Source organism: Papaver somniferum, chromosome 2 (genome assembly GCF_003573695.1).
Source record: "Papaver somniferum cultivar HN1 chromosome 2, ASM357369v1, whole genome shotgun sequence".
Lineage (NCBI taxonomy): Eukaryota > Viridiplantae > Streptophyta > Magnoliopsida > Ranunculales > Papaveraceae > Papaver > Papaver somniferum.
Window position 1 is genome coordinate 151,984,701 of NC_039359.1, and position 23,277 is coordinate 152,007,977.

Here is a 23,277-nt window from a genome sequence, read left to right on the forward strand (position 1 = left end):
ATGTCCATAGTGCGACTATCTGAGTAGAGCTCTGTCACTTTATATGAATTTTAGTATGCTTGAGTGCAAACTCGTGTACATCAATTGGAATTTCGCATCAGGGTACTTCCTCTTATAGTCAATAAGTATGCCAACCAAGGAGATTTTTTAGTGCCTTCCAAGGTTCTGCGTAGATAGTTAGGGTCTGGAGTAAAGGTTTTGTGGGTATATATCTTGTAAGCCCTCCCGAGACTATAACTCGGCCACTAGGGCCACCTAGGGGTTTAAAGGATTATTGCATACGCTAAATGCAATCGACAATGCCTGCGATAGTGAGTTAGGATTTTATTTTCTATTTTTTTTTCTCGAGGACTAGCAAATAATAAGTTTGGGGGTATTTGATATGCACATTTTTGTGTCTTATATAATCTCAATTGTATATTATTAGTGCTCGATTTTATATTTATTATGGCTTTTTATGTCCCTGTAGGTATTTTTGGAGAAATAAGCTTTTGAGGCGAAATTGGCTAAAAAAGGGGTTTTTGCGCTCGTGGACGAAAATTACTATACAGACTCTCACTTTGGATAAGGGGTAACCTAATTACTAAAGGGTGACCCATTTCCAGGCATCTGCTAAAGAGAGACTAGCCATAGATAAGGGGGAGGTCACTTTCTTCCCAAATTCAAATAAAAAAATTGGCGGGAAAATGTTCATCCCGTCTACATGATTTTTGGGTGATGATTCGATCGAGTTCCAGAGCGATTCAATGGCTGAAATTGATTGGGTTTACTCCCTAGGCCTAAACAGGCCTAGTGAAGTCTTTGAATTGCACCCAAATTGGCTAGAAACCGAGTTGGAGATAAACAGGGAAACTATTTTTACACGGACCTTATTGAGCTTATTTTTAGAAGTTCTAGAGAGACTAAAGACCTAAAACTCTTTTCAAAGATACATATATATGTATGGAAGAGTTTGAGACAATCGGGAAAGCACAGAAACGCGTGGAACGATTTAGAGAAGAGATTATATCCGTAACTGCCAAGGAAGGAAAGAAGAGATCTCGAGGAGTTTTGGGGAGATTAAATCGCTCTGTTGGCTATATATAAGTTGCTGGGAGTTCAAGGGAGGAGGTCGAGAGTTTGGGGGTAGATAGAATCGGAGCAGAGAAGCGCAGGTGAAGTTGCAGGAATATTCACCTGTTGCTGGTGAACAAGAGAAGCTGAAGAACATTGGACAGACGAGAACAGTCGCAAAGGTTGTCGTATTCAAACAGCACATCAGAAGTATCGATGTTCAATAGATCACATATATCATAAGATGTCATCTTTTCTCTGTAATAGTTCAACACCCGTTGTAATAGCTGTTTGTAACGCCAGTACAGCATTGCAAACTGTCTGCTTTATAAGTTTTCTCTTGTTTTTCACCTATTTGAGCTATGAACACCTATTTTGAGAACGTGAATAATATGAGGAGCTAAACCCCAATACTGGGACAAAGGAGGAAGCTATTTTTCATGCATGTGGTAATTCTACTTATTTCTTGTATGACTTTTTGCACTTGATTTAATTGTTTTATGATTTTCACTAATTAGTTGTGATTTCGTTTGATAACGTATGCTTAGTCTTAATACTTTTGATGCGTTATGATTGTGATTTACAATTAATCTTTTAAAAATCCACCTTGGCAAAAGAAGAAGAGTCTATAAAAAGTTAACTTTGGAGCTATAAATGTCTAGAATAATTAGTTGAACCACATGAACATGAGAATTGGTGGAATCCGAAATCCTAGTATCTCTCGTTATCGTGACAATCTTGTGAATATATTTTCTTTATTTTAGTATTTTCTTTTATTAAGTCTAGAATAGAGTCTCTACAGAACGAACATCATTTACCACTTAAAAAATTACATCACATGGCCTCCTTCCTCTGGAGTTGCGTTATTATCTTCCTCGATATGAGTTTTTGCTTCATTAGTTTCCTCCTCATCCTCATGCGTTCCACTCAGTTCTTTGCTAGATTCTATCGTAAATACCATCAGCTGTTCGGACCTTCTTTCTTCGCTGGCTTTCTTCCTTTGTTCCATCTTCTTTCTTAACTTATCCTCGTAGTTATGCATGTCTTTTGTTATACAGTCTTTTGCATCTCTCAGATATCCTCTTATCTCGCCGATTTCACTTGGCATTGGGAACCGTATCGCCTGGTGATATGTTGAGGCGACTCCTTTTATTCCATGTATCCAAGGCCGCCCTATGAGAGCATTGTAGGGAAAATCGACATCTACGACACAGATTGTGACCTTCGTCTCTAGCTCTCCAGCGAAAATATTCACGGTCAGTTCCCCTTTCGGCTTGGACGCTACCCCATTGAACCCATATATGTTATATGTAGAAGGTACAAGATCCGAGTCCTAGTATCCCATGGTCCTGAAGGTATGGAAAAAGAGGATATCGACTGAACTCCCAGTATCAACTAAGATTCTGTCTATTGCCCAAATTCTTCTTTCCTCAGCTTGATCTTCCTCCCATCTGGAATATTTTCCGAATCCCAAGGTCACGACCAAAGGATTTGTGTGCGAAATTTCCCCATCAGGTGCATCCTTCTCCGAGAAGCTTATCTCCCTCTTATGCCATTCCTCTAATGTCTCTTTCATCATGACGCTGAATATTTCATTTCCCTCGAAATCCATTTTGTGAATTCTTTTAAGCACATTGTCATGAAAGTCTTGGAGACTTTTTGCCGCATGAATTATCGAATTACACTTTAATTGATGTTTTCCTCGGTCTATCTCGATACGGTATATTGGTTGATTCTCATGAGGTGGCGGTGATGGCACATAGCTCTCTAGGAAATGTGTGAGTTTCCCTTGGTCTATCAAGCGAAGTATAATTCTCCGAACGTTCCTGCAATCACTTGTTTGGTGCCCATGGAAGCGATGATACTTACAGAATTCATGACTTCGAAATCCTGGTGGAGGCTCTCTTCCGAAATTTGGTGGGGGCGGGATTTCCTCCGTCATCACCATTGCCTCCCGCACTTTTTCCACGGTTGTGTTAAGTCGTGGGAGTTTCACATCTACGAAGATTGGTCCATTGGGTCTCCTTTCCCCGTATTTGGGTCCTTGATTATACCTAGGTTGGTATCCCGTATTGTAGCTTCGTGGCTCATGATTTATTTTTTTTGACTCCTCATACCTTTGTTGATCAATCCACTCATGATCTCCACTCGAGACGGCCACAAGATTTGCTGGGATTGGAACTGTTGGCTCTCCCTTTCCTCGTCTGGGTTCATCCTCTACTGCGTTCACCGTCCTTGGTAATAGACTAGAATTCCCTTATTTCGCTGGGGCCAATGTCATTTCAATGACCTGCTTCTGCTTTTCCTCCAACGCTATGTATTCCTCCTGGTACTCCCTCAGCTCATTCATCGTTATCGAGTTCCGAATAATGAATATTTGTGTGTACAGCAGGTCTGTTGGGATCAAAGAATTCACGAAGGATAAGATGAAGTTTCGTTCATCAACTCTCTCTGCTAACTCGCTACACACTGTTCTCCATCTCGTGACCAACCCTCGCAAGCTTTCCGTTGGCCTTCTCCTCAGGTTGAACAGAGTCTCTATCCCTGGCCTCAACAAGTTGTTGCTTATATACGTCGCCAAGAATATCTTCTGCAAATCTTTGAATGATGATACTGACTTTTCCGAGAATCCATCAAACCAGGCTAATGCCTCCCCTGCTAAGCTCGCAGGGAAATATCGACAAAGTACTGCGTCATTTCGTCCCCATTGCATCAGCGAAAGGGTATATTGCTTCAAGTGTTGCACTGCACTTTCTGATCCATTGAATATGCTTGTAAGTGTTGGTAACACGCATTTCTCCGGGATGTCCGCATGCATGATCTCATAGGTGAATGGAGACTTATCTGCTTCCTCTATTACTTCTGCTAACTGCACTCTTCCACCTCTTCGTGAGTTATTTATTAAAGCCCTCATGCCTCTCAGCTCGTTTAGAACATTACTGGTTCAAGTTTCCTCCATCCTCCTCATGGTGACGGCCTCTCATCACGCTAAGCCTCGCTTCGCCTGGTCGTCGTCTTTGCTCCTCATCTCGGATAAGATTCGCCTGACGTTGCAGTTCGTCCTCCTGCCTCTGTTCCTCATGTATCCTCCTCTGATCTTCCCATTGTGAGATCTCCAGTGCTCTTCTCAAGTATCTTTCTTCGTCGACATCCATTTGTCGTCTTCTTCTTCATCCTCCTTCATCTTCCTCGTAGTCATATCTCCTTCGCCGTAGTTCATCTTCCTCCGAAGATACAGTGTTTCCTTCCGAATCTATGGCATTCATCTCCACGTTTTCGTTAAGTTGCCGGTTTTGTTGCCTCAACCTAGCATTATGCCTTACCAACTGCACCTGCTGTTCCGCCAAGTCCCGGTCCCGTTCTCGTTCACGGTGAAGCGTCTCCCTTAACTGGTCCAACGTCATGTTTTCTTCTCCGATACTCTCTTCCATATCCTCGCGAGTCATCTCCTCCTCGACAACGGTGTCTGTATCGGATGTGTGTACTGAACCTTCCCTGAGGCCATCTTCTTCCGTCTGTCGCTGGTTCTCTTCTCCTATGTCTCCCACAGCTGATGTTCCGGCCCGTTTCATCCCTCCCCTCTTATCTGCCAATCGTTTGCTTTTCCTTATTGCTATCACATGCACTGCTTGATTTGATGTTCTAGCCATCAACCTATCCTTATTTCAATATCAACTGAACTTTTTCCAACCCTAATTATCTAGATCTCCTATTTTCACAACCTAGACTTTATTCTAACTCTTAGATGAGGATTGACCCCCAATCTAAGATACCTGTTTCTGGACGCCAAAATGTGATTACTGGAAATCCAGAAACACACCCAAATTGAAAGTAAGTAAGATCTAAGACATGATAAACACAAGAACTTAAGTTTATTTATTAATCTCAAGCGAAATACAAGTTACACTCGTGAGTTACTAGGAAACCCTAATACCTTCTCCAAGCCTATGAATTACAAGGAAACCCTAATTATCTCTATCCTATTCTAGACCTTTCCCTCTCCACCAGATCTCTCCCTTTACATTGCCCAAAGGTCTCTATTTATAGCCTCCAACAACCCTAATGGTATACAACCCACATTATCTCGCCGAGGTTACTTTATACTTCGCCTGGACCATATTCCATAAAGTTTTCCCCCACCTTTCGCTGACTTCACGTGGTCTTGTCGGGATACCTGTTCTATTTCTTGCTTGATAATTTATCTACTTCGCGTCTTTCCTTCTTCGCCAAGTAAACTCTTCGTGGCTCTGCCTTAATACCCTAATGGTCCTCCTTCTTTAGTTCGGGGCGGGGAGCTTTCTCGCGCTTCGAATTGTACTTCGACTTCTGATACTGACTGATTTGACATGTCACTGACGAGGATCTTTGACTAAGATTCCCTAACTCTTCTTGGTGTGACACGTGGCGATCCTATTTCGTGTATCTACAGTGAGGCAACTGGTGTGATGTTTTAATCGATCCAATCACAAATAATATTGAAAGTAATAAATTGAAGTTAATGAAAATTTTAGATTGATCTTAGTTACATTAGATCTAGGTTCGATGTTTACGAGTACCACCGTGATTCTGATAAAACAGGCTTGTTGTTCTTAACAGCAACGAGTACTAGAAAATACTTACAACAATAAAACATGATACTTGTCACACTTCATTTCCTACTTCTGGTGATTCATCCGCCAAAATGTTTAGTGAAAATTGAAATTAGGTGTTTTAATAGAAGCTATAAAAAATTTCACAGTTCATTACTTTGCTCGACTATTCTTTTTTTTCTTATTTTCCAATTTGTATCAATAATAGTCTTGTTGATAAGAAAAAGGATTAGGAATGGCAATGTTGGTTTATGTGGAAAAATCGAGATGTTAGTGGAAATTGAGTTATTCTTAATACTTTCGGATCGTAGTGTATAAAGAAATCTACTCATCCATCATAATGCAAAGAACGCCAGATTTTTCAATATTAAACTTCTTATTTGTTTCTCAATTAAACTTTTGGGTACAAATTCCGGTCAACATTCAGCCTCATTCGGAGCTTATATATGCTCAAGTGATTTTAGCATGTGAATCCTATAAATTTTGAGAAAAGATAAGGATCGTCTAACCATTTTTCCACTAAAGACTGTTGTTGGAGCTCGAATTACATCATACTGCAATTCTACTAAATTATTAATTCTTTTTAGATTAGTGGGACTATTTATTTATCCTCCATCAAGCAACCTTGTTCACTTCCTCTTAATGGTTTTGTTTCGAGTCACCAACTGAGTTACTGAGCCTAGGCCATTCGGATTTCCGTTCACTAATCCCAATTCAGGTATATTTGAGATTATAATCTTTCGTTGTCAAATTGTGCAATCTTGGGCTACAATGACCCCTTTCTCAGTCATCTTCACTGTTGGATTCTACGAGCTGGGGGAATCATTGAAATATTCATTAGTAACAAGGGGCGATGTAGCATCTGGCAGAAAAACTCCCTTGATATTTTTTATTTTCCCATTTCCCTTTCAAAATCAAGTAAAGAGAATTACCACACTAATGTGCTCAACTTGCAATCAGCTAGTCATCAACATCGTCAATATCTTATATATTCTTATCTTTTCAATCATTCAAGAGTAGTCCATCTGATAAGACTCTGATATGTATGATTGTAATTACTGAATTTGCACAGCTCATTTGAGCTCGACTTATTAGTGAAAAAGATACCGGTTCAGCAATCCACTTTGTCTATAATGTTACGTTTGAACGTGATGTGAATAGTTGCGGAAGTAGTACTAGGCTCAGAGACGGGTGCATCAAACAGCTAGACAATCGACTTGGTCTTACTCAGATGCCTCATTTCAGCCTTTGTCTTCATTAAGTGTCGGAGGTGGACTTCACAGATTGCGCAAGACATTAAGGCCTTGCTTGGTGTGATGCGAACTTTTGCAGCACACTGCAAAACCAAAATCCTGCAAATTCGGTTGTGATTTAGATTTGCAAAATTTGGTAGTAAGTTTTCCCTAATAATTTTTGATGGGAACATTAATGTGTTCTAAAAAGTGAAAAGTTTGTTTAGCAACACCATTACAAAATGATTTTTAGAAGTAAAATTGCTAAGTTTTCGTTAAGCACAATTTCTTTGCCTCTAGCTTCAAAAATTGACTTATGAATCTGGTTTCCAGACATACTATAAACCAAACAAGAAACTGCGAACTTTCTTTAGCTATGGTCAGCTGAATTCAATATTACGATGAGCTTAACTTTTGTTGATCTAGTCCTAGTGTTTATATACGGAAAATGGGTCATTTGTCCAAATATTTTTAAAACATGGTTCAAATGGACGAGTAAAAATTAGTATGACTTAAACTAAAGAAATAGCAAGGATGAAACTGGATGCATCCTGATGTAAATTAAAAATAAAAAAAATATTTGAAAATGGGTTGGATGAAACTGTTTACATCCTTGCTATTTTTACATTTTTGTCCATTTAAACAGTATTAAAAATCTAAATGTCCGTTTCACACAGTAATTGTTGATTTTGATTTTTTTAACCAATTTTGTGGTTTATATATATGGTCCTCACAAGTGTTCTTTAGTATAATGTGCTTAGAATCCGATTCTAGGAGACTCTTCATTAATCACCCGCTACTAATCTTCCTTTTGCTAATATAATTTGCAAAATCTTTCTACTTTTGAAAGAACAAAATTTGATCGATCACATTTTAGTCTAAAGTACCAACAAAGTTTGAGCAGCTGATCATATCCATGAACAAAATATCCATTCATTTTCGACCGTAAAACTCCCACTTGATATTTTTCTATTTTTCCTTTCCCTTTTAAAATCGTAGAATGCTAGACCCACCGAATTTTTAACCAAGATTTCTCCTTAGAATTGACCGTGTGGCAGTCATTTAATGACTCTTGCATTGGGATGGTAAGAATGTTAAATGGGTCCCCTGTTTTTATCTATTGTGGTGTGATTTTCGGTATTTCTACATCAGTTGATAACTCATTTCCGTTCAAAATCAAGTAAATTAAGAAAGAAAACCGGAAGGCTACTAATGGGGTGCCAGGTTCAGTGAGGTTATACCATGCCACGGTAAAGATTGTTTTGTCCTATATGAAAATATGTTTTGTCTTATTATATTTTTGGTACACCCCCACTTAATTTGATACCCCTATTAACAATGTTGGAAAACTGTAACATTGATGTCAATGATGTGCATAACTCTATCGGCTCTGTCCTTTCCTGCCTAATTTCATTATCTTCTCTACCAACACCAACAAGTAGAAATCAACAATGAAGAGGGGTGTAACTTCATTTCATACTTGAGATTCATTCATCAAAGCGCTTAGTTTGTTGGACACGTATATCGTACGCCACTAAATGGATTAGTTATGATTCATGAAATAGTGACCACTGAAAATAACCTAGCATAATATGTTGGTGTTCTGATTGAAGCTATAATTTAATTGTTCACTGTTGATCGCGCTGCCCAATTAGGTTTTTTCCTTTTTTTTCTTAGAACCGTGATGGTCTTATAGATATATATATATATAAAAAGGTATAACATTGAGATGCTGCTGGTCTATGGTCGAAAATTGAGATGCTGGTGGAAATTGAGTTATGCTTTCAAATTCTTCCTTCTTTACCCAAACACAACTAAATTGGTGTAGCTAATTTGTTTTTTGTTGGTAAATTGTTTTGGAAATGATGGTTGTTGCCTCGGCACTTATTATTTTTGTGCACAGGTGTTTAGTATAAGGTGGAAATAAGTAACTTCTACATGAATGAAATGAAGATGAAGCATTGCCTCAAGGCTTTGTAGTTTGATATTGGCTATCGAAAATCCAATTCAGTGGAACCAGGGAATAGTTCAGTATGGTGGATTAGGTACGAGTGAATACATTCAAACTATGTATCAAATTTCCGTTTTTTCTTTTTATCTGTAATTAACTTTGACAAGTTCAGTATCATCTCTTGGATATTAACCTAGTCATTCTTCCCTCAAACATCCTTGTTGGTGTTCAAATTAATTACCTCATTATTGTAAATCGATTACTTGAAATTTTATAGATTATTGATCTTTTCCAGCCAACCTTGTTTACTCGCTTGAGTAGTTCCGAGCGCCAACTGAGTCTAAGCCATTTGGATATTGATACCGAATATCAGTCACAACACTAAATAATTATCTCTACACAACAAGCATCAAAATCATTGTTTTTGATCATTTGACTAGACAAACGCATGGGCAAAATAATAGACATGCATCCTTCTTACGTCGCGTGGCTCATTCCTATCCACCAGCGGTATAAGTTGTGTAGCGTGGTTGAAGTAAATGAGCTAGCGACCTATTATATCAAATTATGCCTCTTTTGAAGAAAATTATTTGGAATAATTGGAGTTTAGTACTCAAATTTAGACCAACACTAGGTTTTGGTCTAATATTTGTCCAACGTTAGAGCTTGGTACCTGGACCAGACGTTGACCCACGTTGACTGTTAATGACCACATTTTAATTTAATTTATGAAATAAAAATATTTTACAATACTAAGTTTACAAGTATACCCTTGAAGTATTCAAGGGTTATAAAGAAAACAATAATCTTACGGTCCTGATGTCTCCATTTTTTTCTCTCTTATCTCCGACACCGACAATAGGCATTCACAAATATGGAATTCTTCTCCTCTATCTAGCTCCCTGCTACTGCCATCTCGATTCTTTAGAATCTCCACTATATTTTTTTCTTTTTAATTAAATCCATCCCTTGAACATATCATGGTTCAGTTTACTCGGATCAAATGGTGAAGAAAACTACCGGCGTTACCACATTTCGCCTTATATATCCATCTTCAATTCCTAATACCGGCAATGTCATAACCATTTCTTTCAGGTAATCCACAATACTCAACACAATACACCACAATCACTTAAAGTATCTATACTTGTTCTTTGTAACATTCACTCCAATAGTTTCACCACTCCTCCACTTGCAGTTCCAGTTTTCAATAACTTCCAACAACAATTCAATGCTGCCAGTTCCATTCATCAACCCATACCTTTCACCTTGAGTACACATCCATTATATACATTCTAAACTCCACTGTTATCTTCATCAATTACAGTTCAACCTGTAGTTTCACAGTTAACACCACCATGCCATCTGCAACAACCTAACATACACCTACAGCTTCAATTCACTCTAAACTCATCAATTACATCATTCTTCGTGATTCAGTTGTACAAACTGTTCACCTAATTTTCATTTTAGGCAACACTGCACATCACAACTCCACTAACACCTTCTATAATTCCCCACCAATTCAACCCTTCATTGTAAACTCAGTAACACCACCATTTGTAGCTAACCACTAACACCTCCAACTTCACAATCACAACAACCACAACTACATTCTACACTCATCTCAATCCCAGTTATATTCACAGGCAGAGAGACTAAACAGTTCAATCAATTCAAAATACTGAAATTAAAACAGTTAGGGACTTACCCAATCTTCAATCTCTTCTTATCCATCATTAAATCGATTTCCTAAAGAAAACCCTAACTTCAATTTCTCTAATTAACATGTTCTTCTGGTTCTCAATCTATAAACCCTAATTTCATCGATTTGAATACTTCGCCATCGTCTCATAACTAGATTAGAACCCAAAATTGATGCAAACCCTATTTTCATTCTCATGTTAAAGCTTATTATCACCATAAATTTCCTCCAACCCCTCAAATAACCAGCAATAATCGATGTTCTTCCCTGTAAATCTGATAACAACTTCACCTCTTCTTCAATTAGTTCTACTCTCTTCAAAAACACCGTTTTATTGTTCTTGACAAGCATTAAAACCCATCATTCCTTGTTCTTCATCTGCAATTTCAGAATCATTACCAATTTTCTCTTTTCTGAATTTCAGGTGGAATTTGGAAAGGTTAATGGAGGAGACTAGCTAGGATTATAGTTTATGGATGGATTATGATGATGGGAAGGTGACAGTGGTGGGGGATATGATCATGTTATGCAAGAAGAAGATGATGGAGATGGAGATTGGGATGGATTTGTATAGATACTCTGTTGCTCAAATTCTAACTGGGGAGAGGCGGGCGTGAGAAAAAGAGTGAAGAAGAAAGAGTTAGGTCTAGGGTAATGGAAAATGAAGGGGTAAGATAGTAAATTCTACTAACAATTTTATTTTATTTTATTTTTAATAAATTTATAAACAGAAGTTAAAATCTAATTAAGTCGATTTAAATCAATGTCCAGTTCAGGTACCAAGTTCTAACGTTGGACAAATATTAGACCAAAACCTAGTGTTGGTCAAAACCTGAGTACTAAACTCCAATTATCCCAAACTATTTTGAGGATACTCAATAAATACCAAATGTCAGTCAAGGTTAACCGTTTTGGTCAAAATTTCTACTGTTTGTGGTTATTGATTTATCTTTCCTTTTGTGACGAGAAAGAGAAAATTAGACGGGCTCTCACTACGAGATTGACTGATGATCGGAAAAACAAGGAAGATGATAGACAATCAGGTCTTGAGCACGGATCATGGTCGTTTATCCAAGCAAAGATAGAAGGAGGAATCCAAGATTCATGCCAAAGGATCGTAAAATTTGCATGGGCACATAAATCAAGCCGCACGATAATTACAATCAAAAAAAAATATGAAGCTCCAAATGCTAACAAGCATGACCAATTTTCAAGCATATTCCCCAAATTGAATCGAGTTATTATAGACGTTCAAAATATGCTGGTTTTCTAAAATAGACGTTTCAAAAAAATAGGCAGGTATCCTAATTGGGAAGGTACTAGGTTTCACTTTTACGGTTTTAACCTTCATAAAATCGTTTTTTCCTCCTCTACTATTATCACCGAAACATCTTCACCGCCATTACAAACCTCCTTCAGCTTCATCTTCTCCCACACAAACCACCACCAGCAACACCATCGCCACCATTACAGCAAAGACCATCATCATAACAGCAAACCCAATGTTGTTCCTTAACCTAATCATAACAGCTACTCTTCTCAACGCTCCATGTGATTTTTCTTCCCCATCGATTTCAGCCTTCTCTTCTATTTGCTTTTCTTCAATTGCATGCCATAAATTGACATATCCATCTTTTCTTCTTTTTGCCTTCACCACCACCACTACCCACCACCACTAATAACAAGCAACTCTGTTACGTGCAATTGGAATTGAAGTGAAATTGAAGCGAAATTGGAAATTAGTATGCATTGAAATCGGAGTGGTCTGCCACTGATGCCTATAACCTTCATTAAAATTTGTTGCTGCTTTTCGTTGATGAACAAATCGGATTAGAAGAAATCAGTAACTGATGAGAATTTTACGCCCACAAGTTGTTTGAAGAAAGTCCCGAATGAGAATTTCATGTTAGATTGTTCAATTTTAGCTAAGACAATATTGGTGAATACGAACTCGAATGAGTTTCCTGGTTTACTAATGGTGTTGAATGGCAAATCTTTGACGTCCATCAGCAACTCTGAGCTGAAATGTTACTTTGTTGGTAGTGGTTGTGTAAGTTACAGGATATGAATGAGGTTATGGAGTTAATAATGATGTTGCTGAGTTTGGTGTTATTTGAATGGTAGTGATTGAAAACTGAGCTAGTGGAGTTTCAAGTTGTGTTGCACTGTGTTGCAGAATTTGGAATTGGCAGAATGGGTGGTAAGGAAATGTTGTGGGTGATAATGGATGGTAAGTTTGTAATGCCAGTAGATTCTTGTTGTTTCACTTTAGTCTTAAAATGATTATTGCATAAGTTTGTACTTGGGTCTAATTACGTGTGCAATGGAAAATGAATCATTTCTATAATCTCTTGTATTCCTTGAACGGCAAAAAGTTGTGCAGGAAGTGTTTTTATTGAAATGAGTTTTTGTTAAAGAATGAATCATCATGAATACAATCTCTAGACTTCAATGGAGTACTAGAAGTGTTTGTTAAAGAATGAATCAGAAGGTAAAAAACTGGTTGGCGAATTGTTAACGCTTTCCTCCCTTTCCTTTTCCTGTACAGACGTTCCTTTTCTGTATTTTCCTCCTTGGCAAAGGATTTTCTTTAGTGCAAACCAATTTGGTGTTTTCCTTATTGCTATCCTGCAACCTGAACAAATATCAAAGTGGCCTGATTGAAGTTCTGGATCTGACATGTTTACTTGGAAAGCTTTTCCACAAATTCCATAGCTTTTTTGATAGCATACATCATCTTCTTCGCCTGTATATGCAGACACAATTATTCAAATATTTTCAATACGGGAGCTGAAGCGTAACCTATAGCGCCATTCAAGTGATGGGTTCTGTGTATAGTTGACTGAAAATTACCTTACAACCCAAAGAACAAAATCTGAATGAATCAAGCAAGCTCCTGACACAAATTTCACATGTATTTGTAAATCCTTTACCAGGTCTTAATTGAGGGCGTTCGTTGAGAAAAACGATTTCAGCACAGTTGATTACATAATATTGAACACCAGAAATGTCTATGTGCTTCTGAACTTCATTAACCCTTATAACGTTGTGGTAGTTAGACCTCCTTATCTGCAATTGGTGGAATTAAAATGTTAATAAGAGTTCAATCTTCGAAGTGGGTTTTCAAAAATCAAAAAAAAAAAAAAAAATCGAAAAGAAAATAAACTGAGAGAACTTACTTGAACAATGCGATGTTCTCTATGATGAATCAGACAGTAAGAACAAATGGATTTACCCATACAATCCAAGCAAAAATATTTGCATTCACTTTTAGACATTTCTTCCCCATGGTCTCTACAGGGAATGAAATAGTTTGCTTCTAGTAATGGCATTAACCATTGAGCGCCAAAGCCATTGTTTTCTTCCATTGGGATAAGCGGAACGACCTAATCAGAACACACAAAGAGACAAACAGAAAACAATACTAAAATTCCATTGAAACCCAAAAACCAAATCGAAAACTAGAACAAATAAACTAGAAAATTGTGGACTAGTGTGTCTTATTAGTAGGCTTGTTCGAACACTTCTGCACCTTTCAGTTTCAGTTGATGTACCATCATTTTTGTGACTAATCAAATGAGTGCTAGGCAAGAAAGGTTCCCTCGATAAGAAGTAAAGATCATGATCTTTGTGATAAGACCTAGTACGTGCTGGACTTAGACGCCTAGTTTGTTGAAATACAATGATGCTCTCTATAAAGCTTCTCTTTGGGTCCGGTGGTGTCTCTCTGTTGTAAAAATAATTCAAATGGAGATCTATAAAATGTAGCTACACGACACTTAAGAGGCAGTGATGGTAATGCTACAGCCAAAAACTCAGTAAGTATACTAACCAAGTGATAAATTGATGCAGTTGAATTCTCATCTTCTTGACAAAAACCCATTCCCATACACAACAAAGAAACCACCACCACTAATTGCACCACCACCACCACCAAATTAATACTAGTACTACCCATTTCTCTCATCTTCCCACTATGAAAATTAGGTAACAATGGATACTGTTCAGTAGAATTTGCAGGTTATAGTAAAAATGTGTGTTCGGTGATTAATGATTTTTTGTGGGTTGTAGTAATGAGGTTCAAACTCTCGGACTTGTGAAGATTAAATTTAAAGATTTAATAAAATTATATACAAAATTATTAACAATGGGTGCGAGAGGTAACCAAGATACTAGATTTCACTATTATGCAAAATTGAATGATAAATATTTCAAAACTCTATTCAATTCTTAAGTCCTCTTTTATCTTTAATTCACTATCAATCATACAGATTCTCAAACATTATTTGTAAACCTTAAGCATAGATTATCAAGAGATTAAACCAAGCATAACCTATCAAACTGAATAACAAATAATTAAGACAATCATTCAAACAATTTAAAACTCTGCAAAAGCAGCGATTAGGTGAATTATATAATTAAATGAAATAGTTACACATTTATGTTGCGTGAATAGCTTCCTCCATTGCCTTGGTTACGAGGGAATTAGCTCATCATAGTATAAATGCTCTCAAAATAATTTATTATGGCTCAAAAATGGTTTACAAATGATGAGAAGAAGAGAAAATGGTGTAAACAGCTAATGTGCGACCCACAGGAAGCGTCACACAAGAACGATACATATGAAATGCTGTAGTCTTTGGGAAACTACGACCCACACTCTACTGTCGCTGTCACTGTTGAAGAACGACAGTCTCTTACAGTCTATTGTTTTTCGTGTTCATCTTCATGCAGCAGCAGAAACAGAGTTTTGATAAACTCTGATTTCGTCTTCTCTAGCTCTCCCTAGCTCCCAAAACTCTCGACCCCCTTTCTCTGACCTCCAAGGACTCTATTTAAACCCGAAGCATGCATCGAATCTCCTCCATAACTCCACAAATCCTCGGCAGTGAAAGAAATTATTTTAGGATATTTTCTTTCCTGTTTTAGCTTTTCACGCGTTTTCTATGGTCTAGCACGCTCCAATTCGATTACACATGCTCCAACAGGTTGTTCGATGAATGAAACACGAGCAGAACACACACAAAATCTTCCAGAAGTCGTAGAGAAACTCTTCTGCATGTGTTTTACCTGTTTTGAGCCAGTGAATTGGATAGCCAATTCTAGCCAAATTTGATCTAAGAGAACACTCACAACAGCTTTTCCATGTTAAATCACAACTTCTCACCAATTTTCAGCGATTGAATCGCACTAGAACACCTTCATTTTGCTGATTGAAAATCTGTCAGGAGTGAAAATGGTTTTCCCGCCAAAACACGAATTTGAATGTTGAAGATGATATGCCCCCTATCCTGAACAGCGGTGCGAATAACAGATGCCTTGGGGGTGACCTAGGGGTGCCCCTTAGTAATTAGGTTACCCCTTATCCAAAAGCGAGAGTCCGAATAACACTTGTCCTCCGGGTGCCAAAATCAACTTTTCGAGCCGAATTTTCCAAAAATGTTTATTTCCTAAAAATACATAAAAACACAATATTAGTACAAAAATAGAGTTCCAACAATACAGACATTGAGGACAAAGTAGACACAAAAATGTGTATATCAAATACCCCCAAACCTATTATTTGCTAGTCCTCGAGCAAATCTAATCTAAAAAATAAAATGACTACACTTAGCACGTGCAGTAAGCCGTTAAACCACTAGGTGGCCCTAGTGGCGGAGTGTTGTCTCCGGAGGGTTTACCAGAGGTGTACCCACAAAACCTTTACTCCAGACCCTAGCTATCTACAACGAACCTTGGAAGGCACTAAAGAACCTCCTTGGTTGGCTTACAATCACTGACTACAGGAGGAAGTACCCTGATGCGAAATTCCAATTGTTGTACACGAGTTTACACTCAAGCATACTAAAATTCATATAAAGTGACAGAGCTATACTCAGATAGTTGCACTATGGACATCATATTCGGAGTCAAACTAATCATATGGATAGAAAAAAATGAGATGGAAATAGAAAAATGTAGATGGTTTTGATGTTAACCAAATGATCGATGTTTCACATATCTTTCTGAAGGCCACTGCCAGAATGAACCTATCCTAATGGACTGCGATACCGGTCTGACTAATATCAACACAACTGGCATATACAAGGGAACCAGTGGTCGATAACTTAAATCTAGATCAACAAACTGGTAAATACAAGGGAACCAGCAGTTGACTACACAGAACAATAACCATTTTTTTTTTTTTTTAACTTAACGGCATGAATAGATCTTTTTGATCCAAGCGCATGCTTTTTGTCAGCAGATTACACGATAGTTCCCACGGGTCTTGCATTCCACGCTTGCTTAGGCGGCGGAAACAGGGAGAACACACGCATATTGCTATCCAAGTGTTAATACTTATTCCGATTGGTCTAACTGGTCCGGTCTTTTTTTTTTTTTTTAGTAACTCAGTCACTCTAATTCACCCTAGCAGTGGTAACAACTTGAATCGTGTGCCCCACCTAATCACTTAGAGAAATATAGTTTAAAATGAAAAATAAAATAAAAAAGAAATGAAAAGGACTCAACGAGATATGGTGCAAATATCATGTTATTTCTAACACCTGAGCTCTATGCTTTTATGAATAGACTCTTTCGATGTTTCCATCTAATCAGATTGGTTCCTCAACTCCTATAACCAAGATGTTCCCATCCACTTAGATTGGTTAGTGCAAACCTTAATAGGCATAAATTTCTAGGCTCTGGATTTTACTATATGCAACTAAAAAGTTTCTCCCATACCCCCAAACTTAAATCTAACATTGTCCTCAATGTTCTAAAGATGAAATTAAAAGCATGAACAAGGAGAAACGGTTACTATTTGAAGCAAAATAGTTAAGGAAGGATATTACCGTGTTGCATGAGATTGGGTTACCTCCCAAGAAGTGTTAAGTTTAAAGTCTTCAGCCAGACTTAGAAAAGGATTGGTCAACTCGAACCATAAAGTAACAGTCGAAATAACTGTGGGTCTTCAAAACCAAATTGAGCTGACCATAGGAAACTGCAGTGAACCAAGAAAATGGACAAGAAAAGCATGCCCTTACCTAGTTTCCTGAAAACTATCGCTAATTGCGGTTCAGGTTCAGGTTCTATGAAAGGGTCTAAATAGAATATTTTCATTGGCTTCGTTTCTTAATAGATGGGATCCGAATCACTAGGTCTTAGAGTCTGTAAAAACTCAAATACGAACTTAGAATCACGAAGTAATAACCTAAATAATTGCGGATCCTCTATGTCAATCAGATATGACTTACATAGCTGACCACAGTGAAAGAGGTGGTCTTCCTTAAGAAAATGTGTCGACCCTAATATCCTAAAGTGATTAGGTTTAGTCTCAAAACTTAATAACCGACACATCTTAAAATCAAAAGTTCCCAAAATTGGTTGAAAAGTTTTTGGTGGGAAAACAAAGTCAATCTTGGTATCATAGCATGGGTTAACCACATCAACCAGAGGATGGGTTTCTAACAACTGAGCTTCTTTTTGGACATCATTAGGTTCGGGAAAACGTGTATGAAGATAATCTTGTAAGATGGTTGAGGCACAAATGTCAAGTCCTACAGGAGGGTACTTTCTAAGAGTTAAAGCACACGGAGAATGATAATCACCCCCAAACTTAGAGTTTTTTGTGTCTCTAGAAAGACTAGTCACAACTTCCCTAATTTCTAGATCATCAGATTCCTGGAAATGGTCAATAGATTCTTCTAAGTTCGGTTCATCCTCACTCATTTCTACGAGTTTATCATCTTCTAAGACTAGTGTTTCTAAATCGCTAGATTCTAAAACAGTATTCTAAGGGTAAACTCTTTCCTCTAAACCATCATCACAATCATATAAAGGATTATCAGAAAAAGGCTCATAAACTAAGGTTTTAATCATAGTTACCTCCTCCGATTCACTGATAGGCACATCAAATAATGGATTATCCAACATACTGCAGGCTAAAGGATCATGAACTACATCGTCTAAAACGGTGGTATCTCTAGTCAAATCCACATTCTTTTGAATAGGTGAATAATTATTAAAATTATTTGGATTTGAACTAGAAATAATATAGTTATTATAAAGCTCAATTGGATTAATAGATTCCTGATCATTATGCCTACATATCTCAGATTCTTCATTACTACTATCCTCATCATCATAATAGTACAAAGATGATTGAACCTTATCTAAATAAGTAGTGTCTTTTATTCTAGCCTCGTCCTCTAAATTAGGCAAATATTCACTATTGATATCAAGGGTAGAATTAGAAACCCTATTTTGGAAATTTAGATTATTTCGAGCAGCATTAGCCAACTGTTCATTTTCTGCCTCTAGACGTGCCTGAATTTCACTGAGCATAACACTTATACGTTCACCACTCTCGTTTATCAACTCAGAATATCGTGTACACTCTTCTTTTGAACTATTCATTGCAACTAAACATTTATACGTCCTTTCAATCCGTTATTGGGTCTCTTCTAGAGATGGAACAGGTTCAGAAATATCATAATCAGGACTAGTTTCCAAAAACGAGTAACCAGTACTACAGTGTTCCTGATTTTATTGATCGTAAGACCAATTCGCGTGTGGATAGTAATTGGGCTCACCATGGTATGAACCATAACCTTGAAAAGGTTGGCGTTCCCAACTACTATTCCCACCATGGTCATAAAAATGATGATGTCCGTATTCAAATTCAGGTCGATAGTCATTGTATTGGCTTCTATCATACCAGTTCGACATTCTTAATTGCAAGGGAATTCTACACAACCACAAACAAGGCCGACTCGACTCTACCAAAACAAACCTAAAGATTTATAGCAAACAAAAAGCATGATGGCTTCACTTAGATTGTTTTCTAGACCAGCTTCTACTCCTTCGAAAAGGAATTCGTTACAATTTGAGCACACCCCTCTGGAATCAATCCGAGCTAATGTAATTTGAATCGAGGCGAGGGAAGCTTAGTAGAGCTTTGATACCCAAGGCCTCACCGCATTAGAAGGCGGCGCAGTCACGCATTCAACTCACAGAAACCATCATGAACTTTGAAGTGTGCTTAAAGAGAAACCAATATTTTTCAAACGAGTTTCCTATTAAGCTCGTTACCCAAATTCGTCCTCAATCAATGAATCACCTTAAAGAATACAGTAAACCCGCTGACAGGAGATTCGCGAGTGTTTCGATGGACTTACCTCTCGTACCAGACGGGGGATGGACCGTTGAAGTCGACTCGGGCCACGACTCCTATGTCATGTACGAACCCGAGGGGCCGAGACGATATAGTAATCGTCGTCCTTCCCTGCACACAGTTTATATAATTTTTTTTTATTTTTTTTAATAATACCCTTCCGTAGGGTTAAAAAAAGAATAAAGTCAAATTGTCCAGAATAAAGTCCAAATAAAAAGTCCAAAAATTACAAAAATTATGAAAAATAAAGCCTATTTACAAATCCTAAAAAAAAATTATGTCTTTTTTTCTTCTCTTTTAGCTTTTAGCTTTAAGATTTTTGTTCCCAAGTCCTTAGTATTCCACTTCGAACCTGCAAATCAAAGACACAAAAAGAAACATAAAAATGAACAAATAATAACCTAAAAAAAAAAATAATAACCTAAAAATTCTACCTAAGCACAAATCCGCGTCGGCGGCGCCAAAATGATTAAAATTTTGATTGTGATTGTAGTAATGAGGTTCAAACTCTCGGACTTGTGAAGATTAAATTTAAATATTTAATAAAATTATATACAAAATTATTAACAATGGGTGCGAGAGGTAACCAAGACACTAGATTCCACTATTATGCAAAATTGAATGATAAATATTTCAAAACTCTATTCAATTCTTAATTCCTCTTTTATCTTTAATTCACTATCAATCATACAGATTCTCAAACATTATTTGTAAACCTTAAGCATAGATTATCAAGAGATTAAACCAAGCATAACCTATCAAACTGAATAATAAATAATTAAGACAATCATTCAAACAATTTAAAACTCTGCAAAAGCAGCGGTTAGGTGAATTATATAATTAAATGAAATAGTTACCCATTTATGTTGCGTGAATAGCTTCCTCCATTGCCTTGGTTACGAGGGAATTAGCTCATCATAGTATAAATGCTCTCAAAATAATTTATTATAGCTCAAAAATGGTTTACAAATGATGAGAAGAAGAGAAAATGGTGTAAACAGCTAATGTGCAACCCACAGGAAGCGTCACACAAGAACGATACATATGAAATGATGTAGTCTTTGGGAAACTACGACCCACACTCCATTGTCGCTGTCACTGTTGAAGAACGACAGTCTCTTACAGTCTATTGTTCTTCGTGTTCATCTTCATGCAGCAGCAGAAACAGAGTTTTGTTAAACTCTGATTTCGTCTTCTCTATCTCTCCCTAGCTCCCAAAACTCTCGACCCCCTTTCTCTGACCTCCAAGGACTCTATTTAAACCCGAAGCATGCATCGAATCTCCTCCATAACTCCACAAATCCTCGGCAGTGAAAGAAAATATTTTCGGATATTTTCTTTCATGTTTTAGCTTTTCACGCGTTTTCTCTTTTCCAGCACGCTCCAATTCGATTACACATGCTCCAACATGTTTCTCGATGCATGAAACACGAGCAGAACACACACAAAATCTTCCAGAAGTCGTAGAGAAACTCTTCTGCATGTGTTTTACCTGTTTTGAGCCCGTGAATTGGATAGCCAATTCTAGCCAAATTTGATCTAAGAGAACACTCACAACATCTTTTCCATGTTAAATCACAACTTCTCACCAATTTTCAGCGATTGAATCGCACTAGAACACCTTCATTTTGCTGATTGAAAATCTGTCAGGAGTGAAAATGGTTTTCCCGCCAAAACACGAATTTGAATGTTGAAGATGATATGCCCCCTATCCTGAACAGCGGTGCGAATAACAGATGCCTTGGGGGTGACCTAGGGGTGCCCCTTAGTAATTAGGTTACCCCTTATCCAAAAGCGAGAGTCCGAATAACACTTGTCCTCCGGGTGCCAAAATCAACTTTTCGAGCCGAATTTTCCAAAAATGTTTATTTCCTAAAAATACATAAAAACACAATATTAGTACAAAAATAGAGTTCCAACAATACAGACATTGAGGACAAAGTAGACACAAAAATGTGTCTATCATTCGGTTGAGTGCTTAACAAGTGTACTCAATCCTACTAAATCAGATTATCAAGAGTCATGTGCATTCAGAGATTTACTACTCTCTGATTGTAAAACTGAAATTGGCTAAAAATTAAAGATTCAAAACATCTCTGATTGCAAGAAGACAGTTTCTACTTTCTACCGATAAAAGATAACTTGACTAAAGAGATTTACTAAAAGACAAAACTGAAATTGGCTCTCTAGAATTTGTGCAATGGACACAAGTAGTGTAAACACGAAAGAAACTAGCAAAAGATTGGAAGTCTGAAATTAATACTAGTACCACCCATTTCTCTCATCTTCCCGACTATGAAAATCTTAGGTACTTATATTTTCAGCAACAAAAACTTGTTCCTTCATCTATCTAAAACTAATAGAAATGACAGATTAAGATGCAACTAATAGAAATGAGAGTCATCACCGATAACATAATAGAAATTTCATGTAGCTCTGCCACTGCAACGATCTATTCAGGCTCCCAAACTTAGCTTAATCATGGTCTATTAAACTTAATAGTAGTGTGAGGAGTTCGCTTACTGGTTCAGGGGGTTTGGGTGCTGAATCACGAGGTGGACGAATGTGGATTCTTCTCTTATATAGCTCAAGCAGTGGCTTCGGATAACAGATCTCCGTGCAATGCTTTCCTGCCAACCCACATACAGTCGCTACTGGAGGGAGGTCCATGAGCTGTGCTATCTTCATTTTATTGATAGATTTGGCTCTCTGCAAAAACATCATAGTACAAAGGTGTTTTTAGATACAAGGAAAAGACCGCAGAGTCACCAAGTATTGTTCCCAGTCATAGATATTGCATAGAAGGTGGTGCAATATTAAAACCTTCTTTCTTCCGACAAGGTCAGAGGCGTCCTCAAGCCAGCTCTGGTAAATATCGTTGCCGATGATAGTTTGTTTAAAATCCATAGCAAGCTGGCCCGTTCTTTTTCTTTTCGTATTCGCCTTCATTTGATTTGCTTTCATAGGGTCTAAAACTGATAACTACCCAATAGGCAAAAAATACATGGTTCCATAAATCCATCATTTCCCAAAAATACATGGTTCCATAAAAGTACATGATTTCCCAAGGCACAAACACACAAACTCAAGTAACAAGGAAAAGAAAAAAAAAAGTTTGAAATCACATACCTGAAGAACTTTGTTTCATAATTTCATACTCCCTCATAAATTCCCTGGCCTCATTCAATACTTGAGGATCACACTCAAGTACATTAGGGAGTTGGCCATCTCTAATTAAACACCATTTATGCATACGAGTAATCTTGTAGTGAATCCCACCCTTGATTCTAAGAATCTCCTTCATGCAAGATTGTAATGCTATGAAAACATTGTTTGCGTCTTCAACCCAGAAATTTTCAAACGCTCTCTTAACACTTGCGATAAACTCGTCTACTGTGGTTGGAGCATCAGTATGATGAAGTGCAGAAATAGCGCTGAAGAACTCAAGGTCTAAAACATTCAAGTCGGGGTTGTTCGGAGGTTGACACAACAACTCGATATCTAACCCGTAACTTCTAACCGCTTCCACAATTTTTTTATCATCCTTGTGGACATGTGGTTTTGCATTATCTTGTTGTACAAAGATTTTCTTA

General features: G+C 37.5%; 1 protein-coding gene and 1 long non-coding RNA gene across 2 annotated transcripts; one reads left to right on the forward strand and one right to left on the reverse strand.

The window, feature by feature from the left end:
- Window positions 1–3,310: 3,310 nt before the first annotated feature.
- On the reverse strand, window positions 3,311–3,967 carry LOC113352265. Its single transcript, XM_026596109.1, has one exon. The coding sequence runs from the start codon at window positions 3,965–3,967 to the stop codon at window positions 3,311–3,313; it is 657 nt and encodes a 218-aa protein (XP_026451894.1).
- A 5,559-nt stretch (window positions 3,968–9,526) lies between these two features.
- Window positions 9,527–12,939, forward strand: LOC113349466. Its single transcript, XR_003360189.1, has 2 exons — window positions 9,527–9,920; window positions 10,955–12,939. It is a non-coding gene; the product is annotated as an uncharacterized LOC113349466 (long non-coding RNA).
- The last annotated feature ends 10,338 nt before the right edge of the window (window positions 12,940–23,277 follow it).